The 23,880-nt window shown below is 37.9% G+C and overlaps 3 protein-coding genes across 3 annotated transcripts in view; 1 reads left to right on the plus strand and 2 right to left on the minus strand.

Annotated features, from left to right (window-relative positions):
• LOC120415178 (Na(+)/H(+) exchange regulatory cofactor NHE-RF1) overlaps nt 1-5,120 on the minus strand; it is a 49,038-nt gene extending 43,918 nt beyond the window's left edge. The window contains exon 1 of the mRNA XM_039576636.2: nt 4,618-5,120. The gene's annotated coding sequence lies outside the window, so the exon portion shown is untranslated. The remainder of the gene's footprint in view (nt 1-4,617) is intronic.
• Nucleotides 4,851-6,550, minus strand: LOC120415179 (trypsin-2-like). Its single transcript, XM_052707858.1, has 2 exons — nt 6,218-6,550; nt 4,851-6,035 (listed from the first exon to the last, which is right to left on the minus strand). Exons 1-2 carry the CDS (start codon nt 6,548-6,550, stop codon nt 5,601-5,603), a joined length of 768 nt encoding a protein of 255 aa, XP_052563818.1. The 3' UTR covers nt 4,851-5,600.
• A 10,219-nt stretch (nt 6,551-16,769) lies between these two features.
• Nucleotides 16,770-23,880, plus strand: part of LOC120415180 (DNA-directed RNA polymerase I subunit RPA1) — a 44,014-nt gene continuing 36,903 nt past the window's right edge. Inside the window, exons 1-4 of the mRNA XM_039576638.2 lie at nt 16,770-16,839; nt 16,904-17,512; nt 17,568-17,751; nt 20,071-23,412. Coding sequence (XP_039432572.1) covers nt 17,011-17,512; nt 17,568-17,751; nt 20,071-23,412 — 4,028 coding nt within the window. The 5' untranslated portion in view covers nt 16,770-16,839; nt 16,904-17,010. The remainder of the gene's footprint in view (nt 16,840-16,903; nt 17,513-17,567; nt 17,752-20,070; nt 23,413-23,880) is intronic.

The following is a 23,880-nucleotide window of genomic DNA, read 5'->3' on the forward strand; positions in this document are numbered from 1 at the left end:
GCATTTGACGGGCATAACTGGTCCACATTATGCAAAAGGAGAATGAATATATCAAGAGCATAAAAACAATCGATTCAATTTATTTACGAAAATAGACATTTTCAAGGAATACAAATTTTACGTTTTGTAAAAGCTAGGAATTGATGAGATGATAAGAAATTATTGACATTTTTAAAATTGTTAACAGAATTACTATTCTAATGTTCAATGCATTTTGTGATAAATTTCTCTCTCGATCTAGACCAGAGCCGAGGGATAAAAACTTCACATAAAATTTGTTTATTAAATTTACCAAAGCAAAATAAAATTTAGAAATAAAGAGAAAAAATAATTAAAAAGATTATTGCATTTCTTTTTCGATCTAAATCATTTGTATTTTGGTATTATTATGCACAAAAATCAATCGCAGTACACTAACTGTTGTCAAACGAACGGGGTCACGTTTTAGTTTGACACCCCTTTTACACGGAGTTCACACACACACACTACCAAACGTTTGTTTTGATAGTATGCGTGAGCGCCGTGTAAAAAGTGACAGTTCGTCACTTTTTAGTTTGACTTTGACCAACCAACGAGGTACAAACTAAAAAAGTGTCAAACGAAAAAGTTACCAACCACCGGGGGTTGAGTGTATGTTGCCATTTTTCTCTCCTAACCTTGAAGAAATCACAAATGATTCCGAAAGAATGTTAATCCCATTCGAGCCGTCCTCCTAATTGCCAAACTAATTATCGAATCCGCGAAAACAACAAGCCACGTTTTCCTCCATCCATCGAGGAATTAAATCTTTTCCTCGCGGATTTTTATTGTCGTTCTCCAGCCATCACTCAAAGGTGCAGTAGACTATAAAGTATTTGTGTGCCTGTGTATGTCTGATGATGGATATAAAAACCAACGCAAAATTTTACGTCGCAATAAACCTCAAACGCAAAGCTCTTCAATTTGCAAAATTTTCTGAGCACTTGTGCAAATTTTAACCCTACCAAGATGTGGGTTAATTTATTCGGATTTAAATTTCAAACAATTAGTTCGAAAAACATCTCACAAACGGCTCGATTGAACTTTTTTTTTTGCCTTTCCGTAATAACAAGTTTGCATTGCAAAATATTTGAACTGACGACGACGGTAAATATAACGTCATCGCGCAATTGACACTAACCAATTAGCTGGTCGCGACCGGGCTGTGTACGTATGTAAGTCGTGCGTGACACAACCCCTCGACCGATAAAACCCCGCCGAGTGTGTGTGTGTGTCTGTTTTTCTTTTTAATTACGGCAAAAGCGCTCAAGGGTGATAACAAGATGTGGTTTGAACGACAGCTCACATTTGTACCAATAAGTGCAATACACATTTTTTTCCTCCTCTTATTGCAAATCAAAGTCGTTATCGTCGGAAAGTTGAGAGTGAATTTTTAAAAAAAATGTGATTCTACATGGAAATGCATGTAAAAACTTAACTTAATTAAATTTGTCAAAAATGTCCAAGTTAGAGATTTATATCTGAGAATTTTGAAAAATCGGTAGACTGCAATGATCAAACTTCATGATTGCGTGAGCTTTAACATCAAAACATTAAACTGTTGTTGTCGTCCAACAATTTTGTAAATAAAATATGTCTTTACAGCAGTGGTCACCAAACTGCAGCGTGCAGGCTCCATGCGGCCCTCTGAGGTTTTCTATGCAGCTCGCGGGATGGTTTTGAAATGATTATGGAATCCGGCCAACTTTTCGTTCGCATATCAATTTCATTAGAGAAATGATGAACTAGTTTTCTTTAATATGTAAAAATATGATTTTTTTTTAGTGAATTAATAAAATTAGATACCATAATTGACTTCTAGTTTTCACAATATTTATAAAAATTGGGAAGTAAAATAATAGCGGTGTTTTATTTTCCAGAAGAATTTATTAAACATTTTAATTTCTGAATTTGGAAATAATGAATAAAAAACTTTCATTTCTGATTATGGTAGTGTTTCAAAATAGTAGTTTATGCAACCAGTTGCAAAAAGAGGATTTTTTCAGCACAAGTCGTACATTTATCCAACGAGGTTCACCGAGTTAGATAAATACAAAGAGTGTTGAAAAAATCAAGTCTTGCAACGAGTTCCATACAACATTTTATGCAATTCCAAAAAACCCACACACTCTGTGAAATTTTATGTCAAATATTCATGTATTTTGTCAATAAATCGTTTAAATCAAAATTTTTTTGAAAAGTGTTACTTTTCGAAACAAGTGCTGAAAAGTTCAACTTTTCAGCACCCATTTGAGAGCTGAAAATTAGAACTTTTCAGCACTCAAATGGGTGCTGAAAAGTTGAACTTTTCAGCACTTGTTTTGAAAAGCAACACTTTTCAACATTTTTTTAGATTTAAACGATTTATTGACAAAATACATGAAAATTTGACATAAAATTTCACAGAGTGTGTGGGTTTTTTGGAATTGCATAAAATGTTGTAAGGAACTCGTTGCAAGACTTGATTTGTTGACAAAATACATGAAAATTTTACTTAAAATTTCACTCAATGGGTGTTTTTCGGAATTGCAAAAAATGTTGTATGGAACTCGTTGCAAAACATGATTTTTTCAGCACTCTTCGTATTTATCCAACTCGGTGAACCTCGTTGGATAAATGTACGACTCGTGCTGAAAAAAACCCTTTTTTACAACTTGTTGCATAAACTACTATTTAATATCTGGAAACCACGCTGCTATAAATGCTCAAAATAAAAAAAATATCCAAAAGTTCTAAACATCAGATTGGATTATGTGGACAACTTACAATTTTCCTGGCAAAATATTTTAGAAACAGTTTAAAATAATAAATCAAACCTGGAGAAAAAAATATCTGGAGTGGTCCTGAGAATTCAAGCACATGTTTGGTATTGATGGACATTGTTTTCAGTAACAGTGTTTCAATCCTCGTAAGAAACTGCTATTGAATTGGAAGATGAAGCATTTTGCTTATCATAAAACTTATTAGAAATATTGAGTTTAGAAATCATATAATATGGATTTTGAACTTACTTTTTTTTAGTAAAATTTTGTCATCCTTACAAAAACTAAAGAAAATAAAAACTATGTTTATATTGTTATATTTTTGATTAAATTTTTGTTTTTTTCTTGCATTCTAATCTTTGATTAAAAATTAATTGAGAAGACTATACTTGAAACAAGTATTTTTTTAATGCTTTTCAAATTGTTTAAGATCTAAGCAATTTAAAAAGCACTAAAAATACTTTTCTTTTATTTTGTTTAGCAATACAATTTTTCCGATGCAAAATTAACTTTTAAATTTCTATAAATATGATTTTTTTTATATTACATACGAAAAAATCTAAACTTAATAGTGTTATTTTTAAAATTCATTAAAAAAAAATAAACAAAAAATTTTAAGTTAAAATAGAACGTTCAATCCAAATATGTGCGCAAAACTTAAAAATAATATTTTTTTAAATATAATAATACATATATTTTTTTAAAGTAAAAAATTGTCCAATTGAATAACAATTCATTTTTGAACATGAATTATTTTGAGAACGGATTGTTGTCGAATGTTGAATGTTTTCAATTGATTATTTATAATTGGTGACAATTTGGAAGTTGTCAAACAATTAGTTGTTTGTCAAACTGAACTTTTAAACTATAAAATACCACGAATTGTTTTTATTTATATTTTACATGCGGCTCGCGACTCTACGGAAAATTTGCAAATTGGCCCGCGATGATCAACTGGCTGTGGACCACTGCTTTACAGTAAAAAGGTACATTTTTTTCCTAAAAGTATTTGAGTTTTATTAGTTAAAAAAATAATAAAAAAAACAGGTCTTTTAACAATGTAAAAAAGTGGAATAGACCTTTTCTTTGCAATAATAACTACGGATATTATTACAATACAGACTCGATTTCCCGAAGGCCTTTTAAAATTTTTACGGATATGGCCGTTGCAAATATTTTTCAAAGTTGATGTCAAAATTAGTACGAAAAATCGGGGGGCAAAAAAATATTTTTTCATAAAACATAAAAATTTCAATTGAAATAGAAGTCTAATCCACTGAGAACAATCTAAAATGCAATTTTTCTGCAAATAATCGTATTTAGCATGTTTGGACTCGTTTAAAAATATTTAGATTTTTTATGCAATTACAATTTTTTTTTGTGAAATCGCCCTTTGAAAAAAGTAAAAAATCAATGTCTATTTTTGTACAATCACTTTACATAGGAATTTGCACTTAGCTTAGGAATTTGAATCAATGAAAATGAACTGATCTTCTACAATGGAAAAGTAGAAACTTAACGTATGGTTTGAGAAATTTCAAAATCTATGGTAAGTTGACGTTTCCATATCAAAGTTAAACAAACATCTGCATAGCAACGTATATCAGCCCAGCAAGTTTTCTAAGTAGAGTATAGATGACGGCCGTAAGTTGCGTACTTTACTAAGTTTTTTCTATTTTGCTCGACTTAGTTATTCTAAGCTAAGTGATTGTAGATAGGCCATAAGAATCATTGCACAATCAAAACAGATGATTAGAAAATCAATCAACCCATCATCATTTTCTCGTTTAAAATTATCGTTTCAACACTCGATTAAATTATCCTGTCAAATGCTTACCGTTTTGATAGACTTTTTCCAACCACGCAAATCACGCAACTAACGATGAGGTCTTCACTTTTCGTTTCTCGATCAAAATTATGCCGCAAAACTGCACACACAACAAGCTTCACCAAAGTCCGCACACAAAAACAGCGTTCAATAACAACTCGCACCTAGAGAGACTTCTTGTCCAGAACTCTCTTCTTCGTCTTCTTATTCTCGGAAACTTCTTCTTCTGCTACTTCTTCCTCTACCACTCTCTGAAAACACTGAAACACAAAACGCACACCTCGACACTTTTTTTTCCGATGGTGAACAACAACCTGGTCGTCGTCGCGGGCTTCGTTTTCTCTCTCGTTCAGAACCTGTATTCCTGGCCGCCGCCGATGTAACAACGCACTGAACTTGGCAAACTTCTTCTTGACCGTTCTTCTCGAGGTTCTGCAGCTTGCAACAAGCCTACTCTTCTCCTGCGGGATTCTCTTGAGGTTCCTTTTGCGTTGTTGTCGTCGTCGTCGTCGTCACTGTCCACGGTTGACTTTTTCTTCTACTTCTTCCTTGTTGATTTGCTGAACTTCCCGGACTTCTCGCGTCTCCTTCACCTGGTACGGATCAACCGAACTCACTCGTGTTTGCACCGTCTACCTGTCGTTACAATACTGACGACCCGTGGTTGCGCCGGATGGAGTTGAGGTCTGTAGCTGCCGGTTGAAGTTGCTGTTGCTGAACCACCTGAGTTGCTCTTTTCTCGGGGTTCTCCTTTGCGAGGTTCGTGTCTTAACCGGGTGTCACTCACTCTCTCGTGCGAGTGAGGAGTTTTTTTTCTCGTTCTGCTTGATTGGGAGGAAAGGTGTATTGGTTGGAGCTTGGAACTCTTTTGGGCTTGAAGTTGGAACTAGAATCAAAGGCAAATAAGATTTTGGAGGGTTTGTTGAAGGCTAGACTTTCTTTAAACTTTATATTTGCTTAAAATAACATGACTACAATTTGATTAGTCAAAATTAGATCCCAGAATTCTCCTCGATCCAATCCCGCACCGCTGCTACTCTTCCATAAACCGTCGGATACCCCGGCTGGGCACATCCCCTTGACCACGATACAACTCCGACCACGGTCCTTCCATGCACCAAAGGTCCCCCGGAATCACCATGGCAGGCACTCTGCCCTCCACCCAGGTACCCTGCGCAGATCATCCGATCGGTAACCTCATGACCCGTACTGTACGCCCTCCGACACTCCTCCTGGTTCACGGCCGGAACGATGGTCGCCCTCAACACGTCGTCACACTCTTCCTCATTCTGGGTGTCACCCCAGCCGGAAACCTGCAACAGCTGACCATCCTCAACGGGTTCCCCCCGTCCCGGAAGCTCAACCGCGAAGAACTCCTCACTCAGCTGCACCGACTCCTCCAACTCCAGCAGCGCAAAGTAGAGACCCTAAATAGGGAGACTGGTCTAAGCTGGCTAAATCGATCTGGCAACGTATGTTTTGAGCTTGGCAACACTGATAAGTTTTGCTGGGCGTAAAGGCAAATGCTCGTTTGGATACGTCAAACTCGTGTCTGTTTGGGTACGTCAAATTCACTTCGACCAGTCTCCCTATTAAGGATCTCTAGCGCAAAGTCGTAGTCCACCGAACTGGAGTTGTACAGCGGATGCGGCAGAACCCGCCGGATCTCAACCAACTCGCCACCAGATTCATGGTGAGTAGATCCAACGCGAACCTTCATCAGGGGGATGTCACTAACGTCCATGCAATGCGCCGCCGTCAAGATCCAGCGGCTTCCGATCAGCGATCCTCCGCACCAGTGTTCGCGGTAATAGTTGAGCGAAACCTGGAACGGGGCGTCCCGGATGTCGATCGGGAAGCCTCCGACGATGCGATGGTTAGTGGGGCTGGCCTGGACGAGGGCGATGCAGAGCGCGACTATGAGAAGAATCGGTCGAGACATGGTTGTTGAATGTGTTGTGACCGTTGAAGGGTCATTGGTTTTATAGGTGCTGTTGATTATAAGTTGTTATCTTGAGAAGCTAGACACTTTGAGTCTTTTCATCCCGAATTAAACGGATTAACGATAAAGATCACTACATCGTGCTCCAAGGCTACGCCCAAACAGTCAGGGCGATTCAGAAACTACGTGTTTTTCACATGTTCATTGAAGGGCATGGTAGTTCACGTTAGGTTTTATTATAATTTTAAATTTATTCCCGCTTAAAGTTATTTTATGTATTTTACCCAGGTCTGTGGATTCGGGTACTTTTTGAGTCGGATACAGAACAAAAGTTGTTTGATAAATGAACAATTAACGAATACCAGAGCAAAACAAGATTTAGCAGTCTTGTCTAGCCAAAATGATTTTCTTCTACCTTTCAGACAATTTCTATAAAAATATTTTCAAATATTTAGAATTTTGAAAAGAAGAAAACCACTTTAAAATTATATATTTCCACAGGGACCATTTAACCAAATCTAGAGTATTTTTTTTAAAGGTTAAGGTCCTATAAACAAAATTTTCATTTTTTTGCTTTTTGGGTGTTTTTAGAATCGCCTTAAGTCAGGGTTATTCAAAAACACCCATAAAGCAAAAAATAAATAAGATTTGTTTATGGGACCTTTAAAAAAAATCGAAAAATAATCAAATTTCTTGAAAATTTTACAGGACACGGGAAATATTCTAAAGAGGCCTGATTGCAAGATTAAAAGAATATATCTGGAGTTTTTTTTTCAAAGGTCCATAAACCAAATTTCCAGTTTTTGCTTTTTGGGTGTTTTTGAAACCGCCTTGATTCAGAACCTTCGTCGTTTGAGTCAGGGTTTAATACCCCTTAAAAAAAACACCCAAAAAGCAAAAACTGAAAATTTGGTTTATTGGACCTTTTTAAAAAAACTCCAGATATAAAATTAATATTTATTTAATCTTGAATGAAAAAAATTTTAATCTTGAATTCATTATTTGATTCTACCTTCAAAATTACTTGTTCGTCAAATGTTTTTTTACAGGAAATGAAATTAGGATTTAATTTAGTAAGTTTTCAACAAAAAAAGCTTTAAAAAAAAACTATCGGTGCTTCCAAAAGCGATCATTGTTGACTCAATATTTTTCTCTACTCGAATGAAATTTTTAACCTACTGAATTTTTTTTTTACATGAATGTATGTTCTTTTCCACAACATACTCATAAGTTATAATGTCAATTATTATATTAAATGATAAAAAATGATTTTTATGTACAAAAAAAAAAACTTCTGGCAAAAAGCTAAAAATAATAAAAAAAAATTATGTTTGATAGAAGAATAACTGCAATGACGTTTGACCGGTTGCATTTCGTGATAAATTGATTGTCCCGATAATAGGTTATAGTTCTTATTTACTTTATTTTGGTATTCACAGAATTCATTTTATAGTAATATATTTTTTTATTTATGTTTTTCTTTCAATTCTTTAACTTGTTAATATCAAGCTTTACAATGGAAAAAAGACTTTGCGGAAGAAATATTTGTTGAACGTTGTTATTTTTAAGCATTGCATTTAGAATCATTTTCATCATGTTCGGGTTTATTAAAAAAATGTTTGAATTTTAGTGAATTATTTATGTTTTTTTTGCTCTTTTTATTTTTCTTTGAATCTTACATTTGGTGAATACTAATGCTTACTAATTAACTGTATGAGTGTAGGGGAGCTGGTGGTAAGACGGAGGAGGGGGCGAACGGCCACCCCACTGTTTTAATAAGTATACTAATGAATATTACTAAAATGTTCAGCAATACTGTTCCTCATGCTAAATAATGCATATGGAGTCACCTTTGCCAGAAATATTGTTTGAAATAGTATAAAAATAGCTCAAAATAAACAAATAATTTTTGAACTTGAAACTGGATGTAATTTTCATGAATTTCAAGTTAGGCATTTTTGTTAAATAACAATATGTTTTTCTGTCTTCAAATATTTTTGCCTTCCTCACCTTACTGAGGAAAGGCTATAAAATCACTTGGAAATTAAACTTCTTAATTTGACGTCCTAGACCCACCTTCATGTATACCTATCGACTCAGAATCAAATTCTGAGCAAATGTCTGTGTGTGTGGTGGGATGTTGATCAAAAAATTGTCACTCGATTATCTCGACATTGGCTGAACCGATTTTGTCCGTTTTGGTGTCATTCGATCCGTCTTGGAGTCCCATAAGTCGCTATTAAAAATTATGCAGTTTAGTTAAGTACTTCAAAAGTTATGCTGTTTTAACTAAAGTCCAGAAGATTGTAAAAACGGTGGTTTTTGTAAGAAAACCCGTCATGCTATACATTTTCAGAAAGGTATTTAAAAGACCTTTCCAACGCATCCAAGACATTGAAGATCTGACAAATCTATCAAAAGTTATAAGCACTTAAGTGTTATTTATACGCTTTTTGGAGGCCGGATCTCAGATATGTTGATGAAAACGTTGTCCGGATCTCTCATGCGACCTATCGTTGAATAGGTATTCAAAAGAGCTTTCCAACGCTTCCAAAACATTGAAGATCTGACAACCCTATCAAAAGTTATAAACACTTCAGAGTTATTTATGCACTTTTTGTAGGCCGGATCTCAGATATTTTGATGGAAACGTTGTCCGGATCTCTCATGCGACCTATCGTAGGATGGGTATTCAAAAGACCTTTCTAACGCGTCCAAAACATTGAAGATCTGACAACCCTATCAAAAGTTATAAGCACTTAAGCACTTAAGCACTTTGTAGATAAAGGAAAAGCATTTTCAATAAAACTATCCATTTTTAATCAAAATGCTGTTAACTACCGTTTCGACAACATTCTTTACTGTGATATAGCAAAACTCATTGAATAGCATGAAATCCTATCAAACTTTTCATAAAAATCGCTAATTTAATATTGTTTACATAATTTTGATTTACTTATTCTAATCGAAATACACAAACTATTTTTATTTTGTATCAAATTGTGTTTGTTTTGTAGTAAAAATTCATAGTTTTTCATAAAATGTGGTCGCAATAATATGAAATTCACTGAGCCAAAATATGAAATTTTTTAAATAGCATTTTTCTTCACATTTGAAACCTGTTTTTTTTTCAACCAAAATAGTTATGATGTTCAGAGAAGTCTGTTGAACCAACCATGTAGGTGTTTGGGTGGATTTAGCAAAGTTATTAAGTTAATTTATAGCATTGGCCGTCTTACCCCACATGGGTGGCCGTCTTACTCCGCGTATTTCATATATATACGATTTCAATTATTTTTTTTAAAATTGCTTTTTAGACCAACTAATTTATGTCATTTCTATAATGGACTAGTAGTAGAACAATATGTACGTAATTTGTGATCAAAATAATCTGTTGTGTAAATTTTATTAGACTTCTCTCTTAGGGTGGCCGTCTTACCCCCATCTCCCCTATTATGCATTTTCCAGCAATTTTACCATCAATATGTTAAAGTTATGGCTTGAATTTTTTTTGCGTAATTATTAACGCGACTCTCGACTTCGGAAAAAAACTCCCGATTTTTTTATTGGTCTTTTCATTACTAACAGTTGAATTTTCATAATTAGTATTTTACAATATTTGATTTTTTTTTTATATGGGACTAAAAAAGAAATATTTTGCGCTAGAGTTTGAGATGGTGCAAAATCTGGTGACGGAGATGTATTTAAAAAAAAATATTTTTAGAATACATTGTCAAACAAAATTTCAAAAATAATGTTTTTAATGTAAAATCAAATTTTTGATTGTACCGTATTCAAGTTTTAGGCGAAATGTTTGGAAAAATGTTCAATCTTTTGCAATATGAAGATATTTTATGAAGGAAATGCACCCTCTGTTTTTTTTAAATAAAGGTGTTTTTTTTTTTCTTACTCTTTATCTGCCTGGTAATTTTGATTGAATTCCACAGAATCGAAATATTTGTTTTGAGTCCACAAAACTGTACATTGTGTAATTTTTCATAGCTTTTCTGGTAAAGTTGATTTGCGTGAGATGACAATCGTTTTTTTGTTAGCATTTGGTAACCATTGCACGGGATTAACACCTTATAATGTGGCCTCTCAAAACTTGCGGATTCGTTAACGGATCCACATTAGCGTGGTGCATGGATATATGAAAAAAGACAAAAGTGTTCAATTTCGATTGCATCAACCGGATTCTAACTAAATTGATTGAAATTCCATTCTTACTTCAGATATAAAAAAAAACTGGAGCAACTAAACCTTAACCAAATAGGCTCAAATTTTCAGGCTAGCTTCTGCGACTGTAGTGCTTGAAAATTCCGGTTGATGCAATCGAAATCAAACACTTTTGTCATTATCATATATCCGTGAACCACGCTAATCCACATGTGTGTATCGTTCTTTTTGCGACAAGACTCCGCCTCCCGGGTCTCCTAAGTGTGAAGGCATGGCATTGGGAGCGGACACCTAAGTGTGAAGGTATGGCAACGCATTTAGATTTTTTGTGCGTCCGCCTAGGGATTCGAACCAGCAACCTTTGGATTGTGAGTCTAGTGCGCGGTCTGATTGATCCCCACAGGCAGACTTGGTAACCATTGTAGATTTGTGTAGCATTACTTTTTTTCGGTTGTCTCAACACATGTTTAAAACAATCAAGCCATGGTTTAATAGAAAAGAGAATATGCAATGCCATGTACAACAGTACATTTGTATTTAAATCTTTAGTTAAAAACAATTTTTTTTATTTGTTTTATATTCGCAGCTCTTATACTTAAATAAATCAAACAATAAATTATTATCAATTTTGTTCAAAATAAATGCAATTTTTATATTAACCTGATTGTGCTTAATTACACATTAATCTATGAGTTGTTTTAATCAATTGATTCAATTGGAAGCTACAAAAAACAGAGTGACCATCAATAATCATAAAAACTGAGCACAATTCGTGCTCACGTACACAGAAGACCCTATCGCGACGATAAAAAGTGCCATCACTGCACGACCACAACCAGTTTCTAGCTAGTTTGATTAGGTATGGAGACTCTCTTCAATTCATACTTTTAGATACTTGCTGGCTGGCTATAAGTCGTTAAGCCGCGGGGTTTTGCGCGCACTGGTCTCTCGCGGTATATTCAAACCACCTTAAGGGCAATAGAATTATCTCACTGTGATGTACGAAAAAATTATAGTGTTATTTGTTTTTCAAATTTGTTTTGATATTTAAAATGTATTTTTTGAAGTAATATTCTTTTATATCAGCGAAAAGCTGAGCATTCAAGGGTTAATTCACTCGCGACCATAATATTACAATTATATCGCTTCTCAAATGTGTCCACATCCAATCTAGAGAAAAAAAAACCAGCTCCAACACGTGTCTCCACCGCTCAATCACGTGGCCTATTGAATTTGCCACCTCAATACCTGTCCAGTGCAAACTAAACTCTACACGTTTATTTATCTACGTGGGTAAATCTGCGATTTGAACTTAGTGAAAAAGTGTAATTTACCGTTCACGATGGATCTTTTTCGCCAGTGTCGTATTGGGACAAGTGTTTTTTTTTTTCAGCCAGGTACTTTACTCTGGAGAATCGGCTGAGATGATGGGGACAAGTTTTGCCTTTGGGGCAGCTCATTAATATTCATAAACGTACGAAATTTCCAAGTGCGCACTTCGTTTAAAAATTGCCCATCTCTCGATTCTCGCTGCAACACACGCAATACATCAGAGTGAGGGAAAGAGAGCGAAATTATGCGATCATAATCGTCTCCTTTCTCTCTCTCAGTTTTTTTTTATTGTCGCTTTTGCAAGTTCTGTTTTTTATGCACCTTTTTTCTTCTTTTCATCAAAGTTTAAAATTAGTCGCAGGTTTTGTTGTGTTCTGGCGTGTTATTATTTCTTGTTTCAGCTTGTTTTTATTGGCTCTTACTAGCTTGTTTTTTGCGTGTTGGTGTTTGAGACTGGTCCTCCGGGAGAGTGATGAGCGAGTTAAGAGAGAAAGAGTTGAGTGTTGAATTGAGCCACTCAACTGGAAACGGCGCATCTTTTCAAGTACTTGTCCCAAGCCACGCAAGAGTTTGGATCCAACATGTGTGTAATTATGGGGACACACTCTTGTGTACAGAGGTTCGAAGACCATGATATAATACTCTCTGGAGTGCCCTGTCGCTAATTTTTTATTCGTGTTTGTGAATCGGTTGAGTGGTGGCTTTAGGAGAATTGGGGATATCTTTTTTAGTGTTTTATTTAAATTTCATTTCAATATTTTATTTCTAGAGTTTTTTTTGAAAAGGTATTAACATATGAAACACAACAGATTATAGGACTTAGATATGAAACTCAAGATTTAAAATATCATAAATAATTAAATCAGGTGATGAGATTTACCACCGTAAAATATGTTTAAAATTCAGAATTCGGCAATTATTATTTTGCAGACCATAAATTATAAATACTTAAATGGATGCTGAGTTTAACTTCAAACATATAGTTTTACAGGTCTTTCAACGAATTATTAATGTATATTTCATAACGCCTTTCATGCCAACAAAAAATATAAAGAAAACTACCAGTACACTTTACAAAATTGTTTTGGGATTTTGGGTTGAAAATTCGACTGTCAAATCCAGTTTTAAAAAATCTCTGGCACACTCAAATACTTAAAGAAATATCTTGCTTTTATTATAATTAGTTTTTTTTAATAATATGTAAGAGCTAAACGCAAGTAGCGTCCAATTTCTCGTTCCGGAAATTTTTTTTCCTTTTTTCCCGAAAAATTTATAAATTTCCAGGGAATTCCTGAAATTCAAACGGAAGTTTGAATACATTTTCTTAACTTTATGTCACCAGTGTTTTGAAAGCCATAAAAAAATAATGGGAGAACATAATTTGATTTTGTTCAATTCAAAATTTCATGTTAAGGTTTATTTCTGATTTTATAATTTAAAGCATTTTTTTCACTGTCCAAACAATGTGTTTGAAAAATAATACTAATCAACAAAAAATGCGAATTTTGTATGTATGTATGTATGATCCCCATACCCGCAGGCAACTTGGTCCTGGAACACATGTGAGCGCTAGGTGAACAATTCGATCATCTTTTACTCCATAATCTGTACACCCACGTGCATACGTTTTTTTGCACGAATTTTATTGCTACAAACACCGGCGCATAAATCAAAATCATTCCCCTTTTCCCTCCCCAAGCGCCGGAAATTTGTAGCGGGTGTAGGGACACTTTGCATAGACGCCCTTGTTCCCATCACGTCACTGAGGGTATGGAGCGACGAGAAATTAATAAGCATGCCCCCTTAGTCGAACCTTCATTAGAGAAGCAGGCAATCCACAACTCACAGCGAACGACCAAGGGAACACCCTACCGCGTATTTAATGGTAATTTGGCGTGGTTGTCTTGAGTGGTTTGAGCGAATGTTAGAATATTAGTGAGAGAGTTTTATGTTTTATAAAAAGAACGGGCTCACCAAATAATGTATGCTTCAAGACAGCTTCATTTGAGTTCCGGGAGTTGTCCGATTTTATAAACTTGCGATCCGATGACCTCCCTTCAACAAACTTAAAACAGCCAACCACGACGTTGCCGACGGACTCCACTGTTGTCCGTGGAAGTGAACCGGATGAAGTTGCTGCTGCTGGAAAAATCTTGATTATGATGATTCTTTCCGTTTGAAGCCGGGACGCTGCTTCGATATCTGCACCAAACTCCTTTTCGAAATTCCAGAAGGTTTTGTTCCAAATGCTCCGCTGGATACAACTGCTGAAGCGCTTGTCCGTGACCACCAAGTTTTCCACCGGATATTGCCAAAAAAGGGCAAAATTAAGTATTTATTATATTTTTGGAAGAAAATTTGAAGCACAAAATTGACAGCGAAAAATATTTCGATCCGCACACGCGCATGGTTTACTTTGATCCATCACTAATCAACAAAAAATGCGAATTATTATAAAGACAGCATATAAAATTAGATTTTTTTTGAAATTGTATGATTTTTTACGACCGGTTAGGCCATCGATTGATCCTCACACTTATTTTGACCATAAAAGTTGCTTGTATTGCAAAATATTTATCAGAACCAGGATCAGAATAATTTTCTCGTTTTTTTCAAATTCGAAGCAGAGAATTTTTATTTATTTTTATTTTTTTATTTATTTTTATTTTTTTATTTTTTTTATTTTTTTATTTTTTTTTATTTATTTTTTTTTTGTTTTTTTTTTGAGTGCGCTGGAAGTAGGGACGCGAAGTGGTGATTATACAGGTTAATTTTTTTGTGTGCTTTTGTGTCGCTCTTCGTATGGGGTGAGTGATTGTGGCAATCGAATAATAGCATGACTTACTGAATTATTTGTGTCTTGAGCGTAATTTTCGTTAAGTAATAGGTGTTTTTTGTGATTTTTTTTGGTGATCATAATTAATTGTTTTGTGATTTTCAAAGCCCTTCCTATATCATCGTTGATCGGAAGGCACGGCGTCGGGTTAATTGTGTATAATTTTTTGAATAAGGTTTTATTTTTTATGGTGAAAAAGCCATTTCTATATAATGATCGAAAGACGCACTGACATTTTGGATTAATTAATAGTGGAGTGAAATAATTGTGTGTGAGTGACTTTGTGTGTTAACCAAAAAGACCTTCCCATAGCATCGTAGCTCGGGAGGCATCGAAAAGCCAATACCTTATCCTACTAACCCAAAAAAATAATAATCACGTGATGCTTGAAGGAGATGCTGTGGATTCAACGGTCTCAAGCGGTATCAACAAGTATATAGCGAAAAATTGTGTGCTTGATGAGTCTGCAACTTCAACTATCGGACTAACATTCCTCCCTTTCGTTGAACTGCAGGCTTCTTGGGAGGGCGCCGGTATTGACAAATAAAGTAGGGATCTTCAGGGGTTAAACAGTGAACGGATGGTTGGCTCCCACTGATCATTTTTGATTCATTGTTTAACTTCAGCTGATCTGTCAATAACGGAGTAGCAGCTCATTGGCAGTCAACCATGCTCATGCTCATGCTCATGCTCAATTCGAAGCAGAGATTTTTTTTAATTCACCGGTGCACTTTAACAAAATTTAAAATAAGAACGTTTGATTGCAAAATAAAAAAAATGCGAAAAATAAATCTAGGAAATATTTCTTGTATAAAATTGAAAACACTCCAAAATTCCTTTTTTCAAAATCATATTAAGGCCGTTGCAAATATTTTTCAAAATTTATTTCGCCCTCTCCTTCAAAATCGATCCGAAAAATAAAGGGGCAAAAAAAATTATTTCAAGACTTGAAAATTTTTATGAAAATAGAAGTCTGATGGACTGAAAACAAATTTAAATGCATTTTCCTGGTTTTAAAATCATATTTAGCATGTTTGGGGTCGACCAAACATATTTTGATTTTTTTTTGTAAAATTCCGTTGTACAGTAGCGCAAATTTTGTTGGTGCAATTAAGACTCGAATGTCCGAAGGCCTCGGAAAAATTTCACTTCGGCTAATCGAACCACAAAAAAAATCATAGTCTAATTTTTGATTATCGAGCTTAAGTATGACCCCTAAACTACGCTAAAGTGAATTAAAAGATTTATATCCAAGATGGCGGTCAATATGGGGGTGACGGAATATTGAAAAGATGCATTTTATTATTTAATAGGCAATAAACTATTCAAATTTGACAAAAATAGGGGCGCAGAACTTTAATTTGATGTTTAAAACAAAAAAAAAAAAATATAACATCTGTCTTTTCAGCACCAAGCTTCTAACCATTATAGGTTTATGCATGCTTTTTATTGCAGCACATCACAATTTAAGTAGGTTAGCAAAAATTATTGAAGAATAAACTGATTTCCCTCGAACAACTTCTCTCAGTGCTTCGTTCAACCAGCTGATTGATGACGTCACTTTCAGTGTGGGTCTTTCGTAAACTATGAGCAAAAAAAAGGAAAAGTATCCCTTTTGCCAGTATTTCAGAACTGCTTTTAACATAATTTAAAATATTTTTCACTTCACACGCGTTGGGTGGCTTATCAAACGATTAGCGCAATCCATGAACGACCCATCACCACCCACCACCCACCTCATCTACAAACACGTTTGTTTACATCGAGAGCGCCAACCAAAACAAATCACTCACACGTCGAAGCCGGCTTGTTTGGTTCGTTTGATTACACGCACACACTCCAAGCCCCTCGATTCATTCAACAACACGCGGTCACATTTTGACAGTTCGTTTGCGGTGGACGAGCATGTGTTTTTTGTTGTGGTACTATTTTCAGTGAAAAATAGGTTTAAAATTTGTTGAAAGTGAGTAAAAATTGTTTGAAATTACTAATTTGGGATCGCTTTACAGGTGCCGATTGGAGTTCAGTTGAATTTCGTTCGATTTCATCGAAAAACTTGCGAGTTTAAAAACCATTCAAAAGTTAACCTCTTCGGGACTGGTGAACGGCAGCGACGATGACCATCGACCAGAACTTGGAGGTGAGCCTCGACCCGACGAACCTGCAGTTTGCGGTGTTCAGCGATGAGGACATCAAGCGGATGAGCGTGACGAAGATCGTGACGCCGCGTTCCTTTGACGATTTGGGGAATTCGATTCCGGGCGGGTTGTACGATGCGGCCATGGGTCCCAGTGGACGTTCGGAGGTTTGTGCCACCTGCGTGAAGGACATGGCGCAGTGCGAGGGTCACTTTGGCCACATCGAGATCTGTCTGCCGGTGTTCAATCCGTTCTTCATCAAGACGGTGTACAACCTGTTGCGAATCAGCTGCAACGCGTGCCACCGGCTGCAGATGTCGGACCCGTTGAAGGAACTGCTGCAGCTTCAGTTGCAGCTCGTGGACGCCGGGTACATCGTGGAAGCCGAGGAGCTCGAGATGTTCAAGGCCAAAGTGTGTGCCAACCCGACGGAACCGTTGCCGGAGGCAGTGGCTTACTACTCGGAACTGTTGATGAACCGTGAGTTTTAGTTGATTTCGGGTTGACCTTTCTCAAACTTGAAGATTCGTTTCAGACCCGTACAACAAGCTGGCCAACACGAAGAACTCGGAAGCGATTCGGACGTCGATCGTGAATAGTACGCTGCGAGATTGTGTTCGCAAGATTTGCATCTCCTGCAAGGAGGCCATCCAGAAGGTTCGCGTGTCCAACAAGCGGCTGGTGTTCAGCATGACACGCGCCGAGATGAGGGCTTTCTAGTAAGTTGGCTACAAATTCCAGAATTTGTACCGAATTCTTCAACGTCAGCATTATCAACGTGCACATGATCGCTCTCTACGAGCTTCTTGAACGCGAGTACAGGAAATGTCCAAAACACGACGTCAAGATTGTCATCGGAGATTTGAACGCTCAAAACGATTTGGTACTGAGCAGTTCTCTAGGATTTCGGTCATTCGATTTTTTTTGTATTTTTTAATCCGACTGAAACTTTTTTGGTGCCTTCGGTATGCCCAAAGAAGCCATTTTGCATCATTAGTTTGTCCATATAATTTTCCATACAAATTTGGCAGCTGTCCATACAAAAATGATGTATGAAAATTCAAAAATCTGTATCTTTTGAAGGAATTTTTTGATCGATTTGGTGTCTTCGGCAAAGTTGTAGGTATGGATACGGACTACACTAGAAAAAAATAATACACGGTAAAAAAAATTTGGTGATTTTTTTATTTAACTTTTTGTCACTAAAACTTGATTTACAAAAAAACACTATTTTTAATTTTTTTTATTTTTTGATATGTTTTAGAGGACATAAAATGCCAACTTTTCAGAAATTTCCAGGTTGTGCAAAAAATCATTGACCGAGTTATGAATTTTTTAATCAATACTGATTTTTTCAAAAAATCGAAATTTTGGTCGTAAAAATTTTTCAACTTCATTTTTCGATGTAAAATTAAATTTGCAATCAAAAAGTACTTTAGTGAAATTTTGATAAAGTGCACCGTTTTCAAGTTATAGCCATATTTAAGTGACTTTTTTGAAAATAGTCGCAGTTTTTCATTTTTTAAAATTAGTGCACATGTTTGCCCAGTTTTGAAAAAAATATTTTTGAAAAGCTGAGAAAATTCTCTATATTTTGCTTATTCGGACTTTGTTGATACGACCTTTAGTTGCTGAGATATTGCAATGCAAAGGTTTAAAAACAGGAATATTGATGATTTCTAAGTCTCACCCAAACAACCCACCATTTTCTATCGTCAATATCTTAGCAACTAATGGTCCGATTTTCAATGTTAATATATGAAACATTTGTGAAATTTTCCGATCTTTTCGAAAAAAATATTTTCAAAATTTTCAAATCAAGACTAACATTTCAAAAAGGCCAAACATTCAATATTACGCCCTTTTAAAATGTTAGTCTTGATTTGAAAATTTTGAAAATATTTTTTTCGAAAAGATCGGAAAATTTCACAATTGTTTCATATATTAACATTGAAAATCGGACCATTAGTTGCTAAGATATTGACGATAGAAAATGGTGGGTTGTTTGGGTGAAACTTAGAAAACATCAATTTTCCTGTTTTTAAACCTTTGCATTGCAATATCTCAGCAACTAAAGGTCGTATCAACAAAGTCCGAATAAGCAAAATATAGAGAATTTTCTCAGCTTTTCAAAAATATTTTTTTCAAAACTGGGCAAACATGTGCACTAATTTAAAAAAATAAAAAACTGCGACTATTTTCAAAAAAGTCACTTAAATATGGCTATAACTTGAAAACGGTGCACTTTATCAAAATTTCACTAAAGTACTTTTTGATTGCAAATTTGATTTTACATCGAAAAATGAAGTTGAAAAATTTTACGACCAAAATTTCGATTTTTTGAAAAAATCAGTATTGATTAAAAAATTCATAACTCGGTCAATGATTTTTTGCACAACCTGGAAATTTCTGAAAAGTTGGCATTTTATGTCCTCTAAAACATATCAAAAAATAAAAAAAAATAAAAATAGTGTTTTTTTGTAAATCAAGTTTTAGTGATAAAAAGTTAAATAAAAAAATCACCAAATTTTTTTTACCGTGTATTATTTTTTTCCAGTGTAGTCCGTATCCATACCTACAACTTTGCCGAAGACACCAAATCGATCAAAAAATTCCTTAAAAAGATACAGATTTTTGAATTTTCATACATCATTTTTGTATGGACAGCTGCCAAATTTGTATGGAAAATTATATGGACAAACTAATGATGCAAAATGGCTTCTTTGGGCATACCGAAGGCACCAAAAAAGTTTCAGTCGGATTAAAAAATACAAAAATTAAAATTGAAGAAAAAAGACCGATTTCGTAGAGAATTGCTCTACTGTGTCTCGCGGTGACCACTTCCAGTCGTTAGTTAGCACTCCTCGGACATATTTGACGTCAGAACCTATCACAGTGCAAACGTTGTCTCGGACAACTATTCGTTAAGAATGCACCAACATTCCGATGAATGTTTTTGAAAGAATGCTGTCACAAATCTGGAAAATCTCCAATTTTCCTCTGATAAACGTTGCTAATTTTATTTTTTTGACTTCCAGCGAAAAGCAAGGCAAGACCGAGATCCCCGACGAAAAGACTAAGGCCACCGTCAAGGTCGTGCTCGCCGAAGAGGCACAAAAGTCGTTCCGCGAGCTGTACGCCAACGACGGGAAGCTACTGACCCTGTTGTTCCCAATCATGGCGACCAGCAGTGCCACGATGCGCCATCCGGTGGATTTGTTCTTCATGAACGTGATTCCGGTGCAGCCGCCGCTGGTCCGGCCGGTACGTCGCGTCGAAGGGCAGGAGATTCTGGAGCATCCGCAGACGACGATCTTGCGCAATATCCTGATGGCAAACGCCGTGCTGAGATCGATTCTGGTGATGAGTACGAAGGATGACGAAGCTTTGGGTGCGATGGACGTTGAGATGAAGAAGGTGTACGAGTCGGCGAAGGGTGGGACTGGGCTGGAGAAGCTGTACCTGGCGTGGATCGATTTGCAGAACTTTGTCGATCAGTCGCTGGACATCAACATGAGTCAGGAGAAGCAGAAGGGACGAGGTTGTGGGCTGAAGCAGATCATCGAGAAGAAGGAGGGTCTGGTGCGGATGCACATGATGGGGAAACGTGTGAATTATGCGGCCCGCACGGTTATTACGCCGGATCCGAACATCGGAGTTGATGAGATCGGGATTCCGATCACGTTCGCCAAGAGGCTGACTTATCCGGTGCCGGTTACGCCGTGGAACGTGGCTGAGTTGCGCAAGATGGTGATCAACGGGCCAGACGGATATCCGGGGGCGAATATGGTCGAAGATTCCAACGGGCAGGTCAGTAGGATCTCTGGGCATAACGCAACTCATAGGGAATCGATGGCAAAGACGTTGCTAACACCGCACAGTTCGAACCAGCAGGGCGTGAAGATCGTCCATCGTCACTTGCTGAGTGGAGACGTGCTACTGCTGAACCGTCAGCCGACCCTTCATCGTCCCAGTATCATGGCTCACAAGGCCAAGATCCTTCCCGGGGAGAAGATCTTTCGACTGCACTACTCCAACTGCAAGTCTTACAACGCCGATTTCGACGGAGACGAAATGAACGCCCACTTCCCGCAGAGCGAGCTGGCTCGCTCAGAAGCCTATAACCTGGTGGCAGTTCCCCATCAATACCTGGTTCCAAAAGACGGAACCCCCCTGGGCGGTTTAATCCAGGATCACATCGTGTCCGCCGTGAAGCTGTTCATCCGAGGAAAGTTCTTCAACCGCGACGACTACCAACAGCTGGTCTTCCAAGCCCTAAGCAACCACCGCGGAGACATCGAGCTGCTTCCTCCGACGATCCTCAAACCAGCCCGTCTCTGGTCCGGCAAGCAGATCATTTCGACGATCGTCAAGAACATCATCCCGCGCGGAATGCCCCACATCAACATGATCGGAACGTCGAAGCTTGGCAACAAGCACTGGCAAACGGCACCGCCGAGACCGTGGACAGCCGGAGGCACCCCGCTCACCGGCAACCAGATGTCCGAGTCGGAGGTGTTCATAAGAAATGGTGAACTCCTCGTCGGAATCCTCGACAAGAACCACTTTGGTGCAACTCCGTACGGCTTGATCCACTGCATGTACGAGCTGTACGGCGGAAACTGCTCGACCTTGCTGTTGTCCTCGCTGTCTCGACTGTTCACGTACTACCTCCAGTGGGAGGGTTTCACGCTGGGCGTTCGGGACATTCTAGTTCAGAAGCAGGCCGACAAAAAGCGAACCAAGATCATCCAGGAGTGCCGTAAGATCGGACATTCCGCGGCAGCTGCCGCACTTGACCTCCCACCTGACGTCTCACCAGAAGTCCTGAACGCCAAAATGGAGGAAGCCTACGCCAAGGACCCTAAATTCCGAGCAATCCTCGATCGCCAGTACAAATCCGCGCTCGATCCGTTCAACAACCAGATCAACGAGGCCTGCATACCCGATGGGTTGATCAGCAAGTTCCCGGACAACAACCTGCAGCTGATGGTGCAATCCGGAGCGAAGGGTTCCACCGTCAACACGATGCAGATCTCCTGTCTGCTGGGACAGATCGAGTTGGAGGGTAAGCGACCCCCGTTGATGATCTCCGGCAAGTCGCTGCCCAGCTTTGCCAGTTTTGAGACATCGCCGAAGTCCGGTGGGTTCATTGATGGACGCTTCATGACCGGAATCCAGCCGCAGGACTTTTTCTTCCATTGCATGGCAGGTCGTGAGGGTTTGATCGATACCGCCGTCAAGACCAGTCGTTCCGGATATTTGCAGCGTTGCTTGGTGAAGCATTTGGAGGGGTTGAACGTGAACTATGACATGACCGTGCGGGACAGTGACAACAGTGTGGTTCAGTTCATGTACGGAGAGGACGGGATGGACATTTCCAAGGCGCAGTTCATCGAGACGTCAAAGCAGCTACGGTTCTTGGATCTTAATCGGGACGCGATCGTGCGACCGGAGATCACCAAGAAGCTTGTCAATGAGGATGATCTGAACGAGCAGATCAAGGCGCATCTGAAGAAGGTCAAGGCCTGGAATAAGAAGCAAGGTTCACTGGTACAGAAGCGTAAGATTTCCGCTTTCGCCAAGTTCTCCGCCGAAACCGCGGAAACTCTTCGCGAAAGCATGAACGATCCTGATCGTCTAAAGTCCAAAACGGGTCGCACTCGTCTGACGGAGAAACTGGCCAAAAAGTGGTACAAAATGGACCCGGAGGTCAAGGCCAAATTTTTGCGCAAACACCCACGTTGCCCGGATCCCCTTTTCTCCGTCTTCCGACCGGACAGCTGCTTCGGTGCCCTCACCGAACACCTCGAAGAGCTCGTCAAAAACTACGAAAAGTCTCAGGAAACCCCACAAGACATGTCCCAACTGATGAAGATCAAAAACAGTGGCGCCCTAGCTGCCCCCGGCGAACCCGTCGGTCTCCTCGCCGCCCAATCCATCGGTGAACCGTCCACGCAGATGACGCTGAACACGTTCCACTTTGCCGGTCGTGGTGAAATGAACGTCACGCTCGGTATTCCGCGTCTTCGTGAAATCCTCATGCTGGCTTCCAGAAACATCAAAACCCCGTCCATGGAGATCCCCTTCAAGCCGCACAAGAGTGCCAAGAAGCTGGAAGCGATCGCGGAACGGATGCGGCGCACGCTGAACCGCGTCACGGTGGCGGACGTCCTCGAGGACATCAAGGTCAAGTCGCGGCTGGTGTTGAGGCCCTCGCGTGGAATGCAGCACGTGATTCGGTTTTCGTTCCTGCCGCCGGATGCGTACCAGCATGACTACCGGGTGGGCCCGAAGGAGATTCTGCACTACATGTCGCGCAACTTTTTCCGCCACATGTTCCGGATCATCTTCAAGTCGGCAAAAACGAAGAATGTGCTGTGAGTATTGGGGATAAAATTTTGGTTCGGAATATTTGGATCGCCGATCTAAATCTTTGGACGATCGTTACAAATGTTTAGATCTACGATCCAAAATAACTAGCAAAATATTTAATTATGTTTGTAATGTATATTTAAATAATGATCATCGATCTTTTAATATTCAAAAAATTCAAAATAATTAGGGTTTAAACTCATAAAATTGTAAAAATCTGGATAACTATAATGGAGCACCCGCAGTCGAGCAGTTTTTGACAGTTCGCTCTATAAGAAATACATTGTAGAAATAAGCAAAAACTGCTCGAATGGAAGTGCTCCATTCTCAAACACTCTTTCTTCTTGTATAAAATTCAAACAATTCTAAATTAAAAAAAATCAAGTTCAAGTTTAAAAATAATAAGTTTAAATTTAAACTCAACACAAATTGTAAAATTCAGAAATTAAAAAGCAATCCTAAATCCTTTAAAT

The sequence above is a fragment of the Culex pipiens genome, chromosome 2 (genome assembly GCF_016801865.2).
Source record: "Culex pipiens pallens isolate TS chromosome 2, TS_CPP_V2, whole genome shotgun sequence".
NCBI lineage: Eukaryota > Metazoa > Arthropoda > Insecta > Diptera > Culicidae > Culex > Culex pipiens.

Bases quoted from the DNA above. Each gene is read 5' to 3' on its own strand.
- LOC120415179 (XM_052707858.1), bottom strand. From the start codon at position 6,550: ATGTCTCGACCGATTCTTCTCATAGTCGCGCTCTGCATCGCCCTCGTC. The intron at 6,036-6,217 runs GCGCTAGAGATC...CTCCCTATTTAG, and splicing joins GTTCGGTGGACTACGACTTT to GGTCTCTACTTTGCGCTGCT.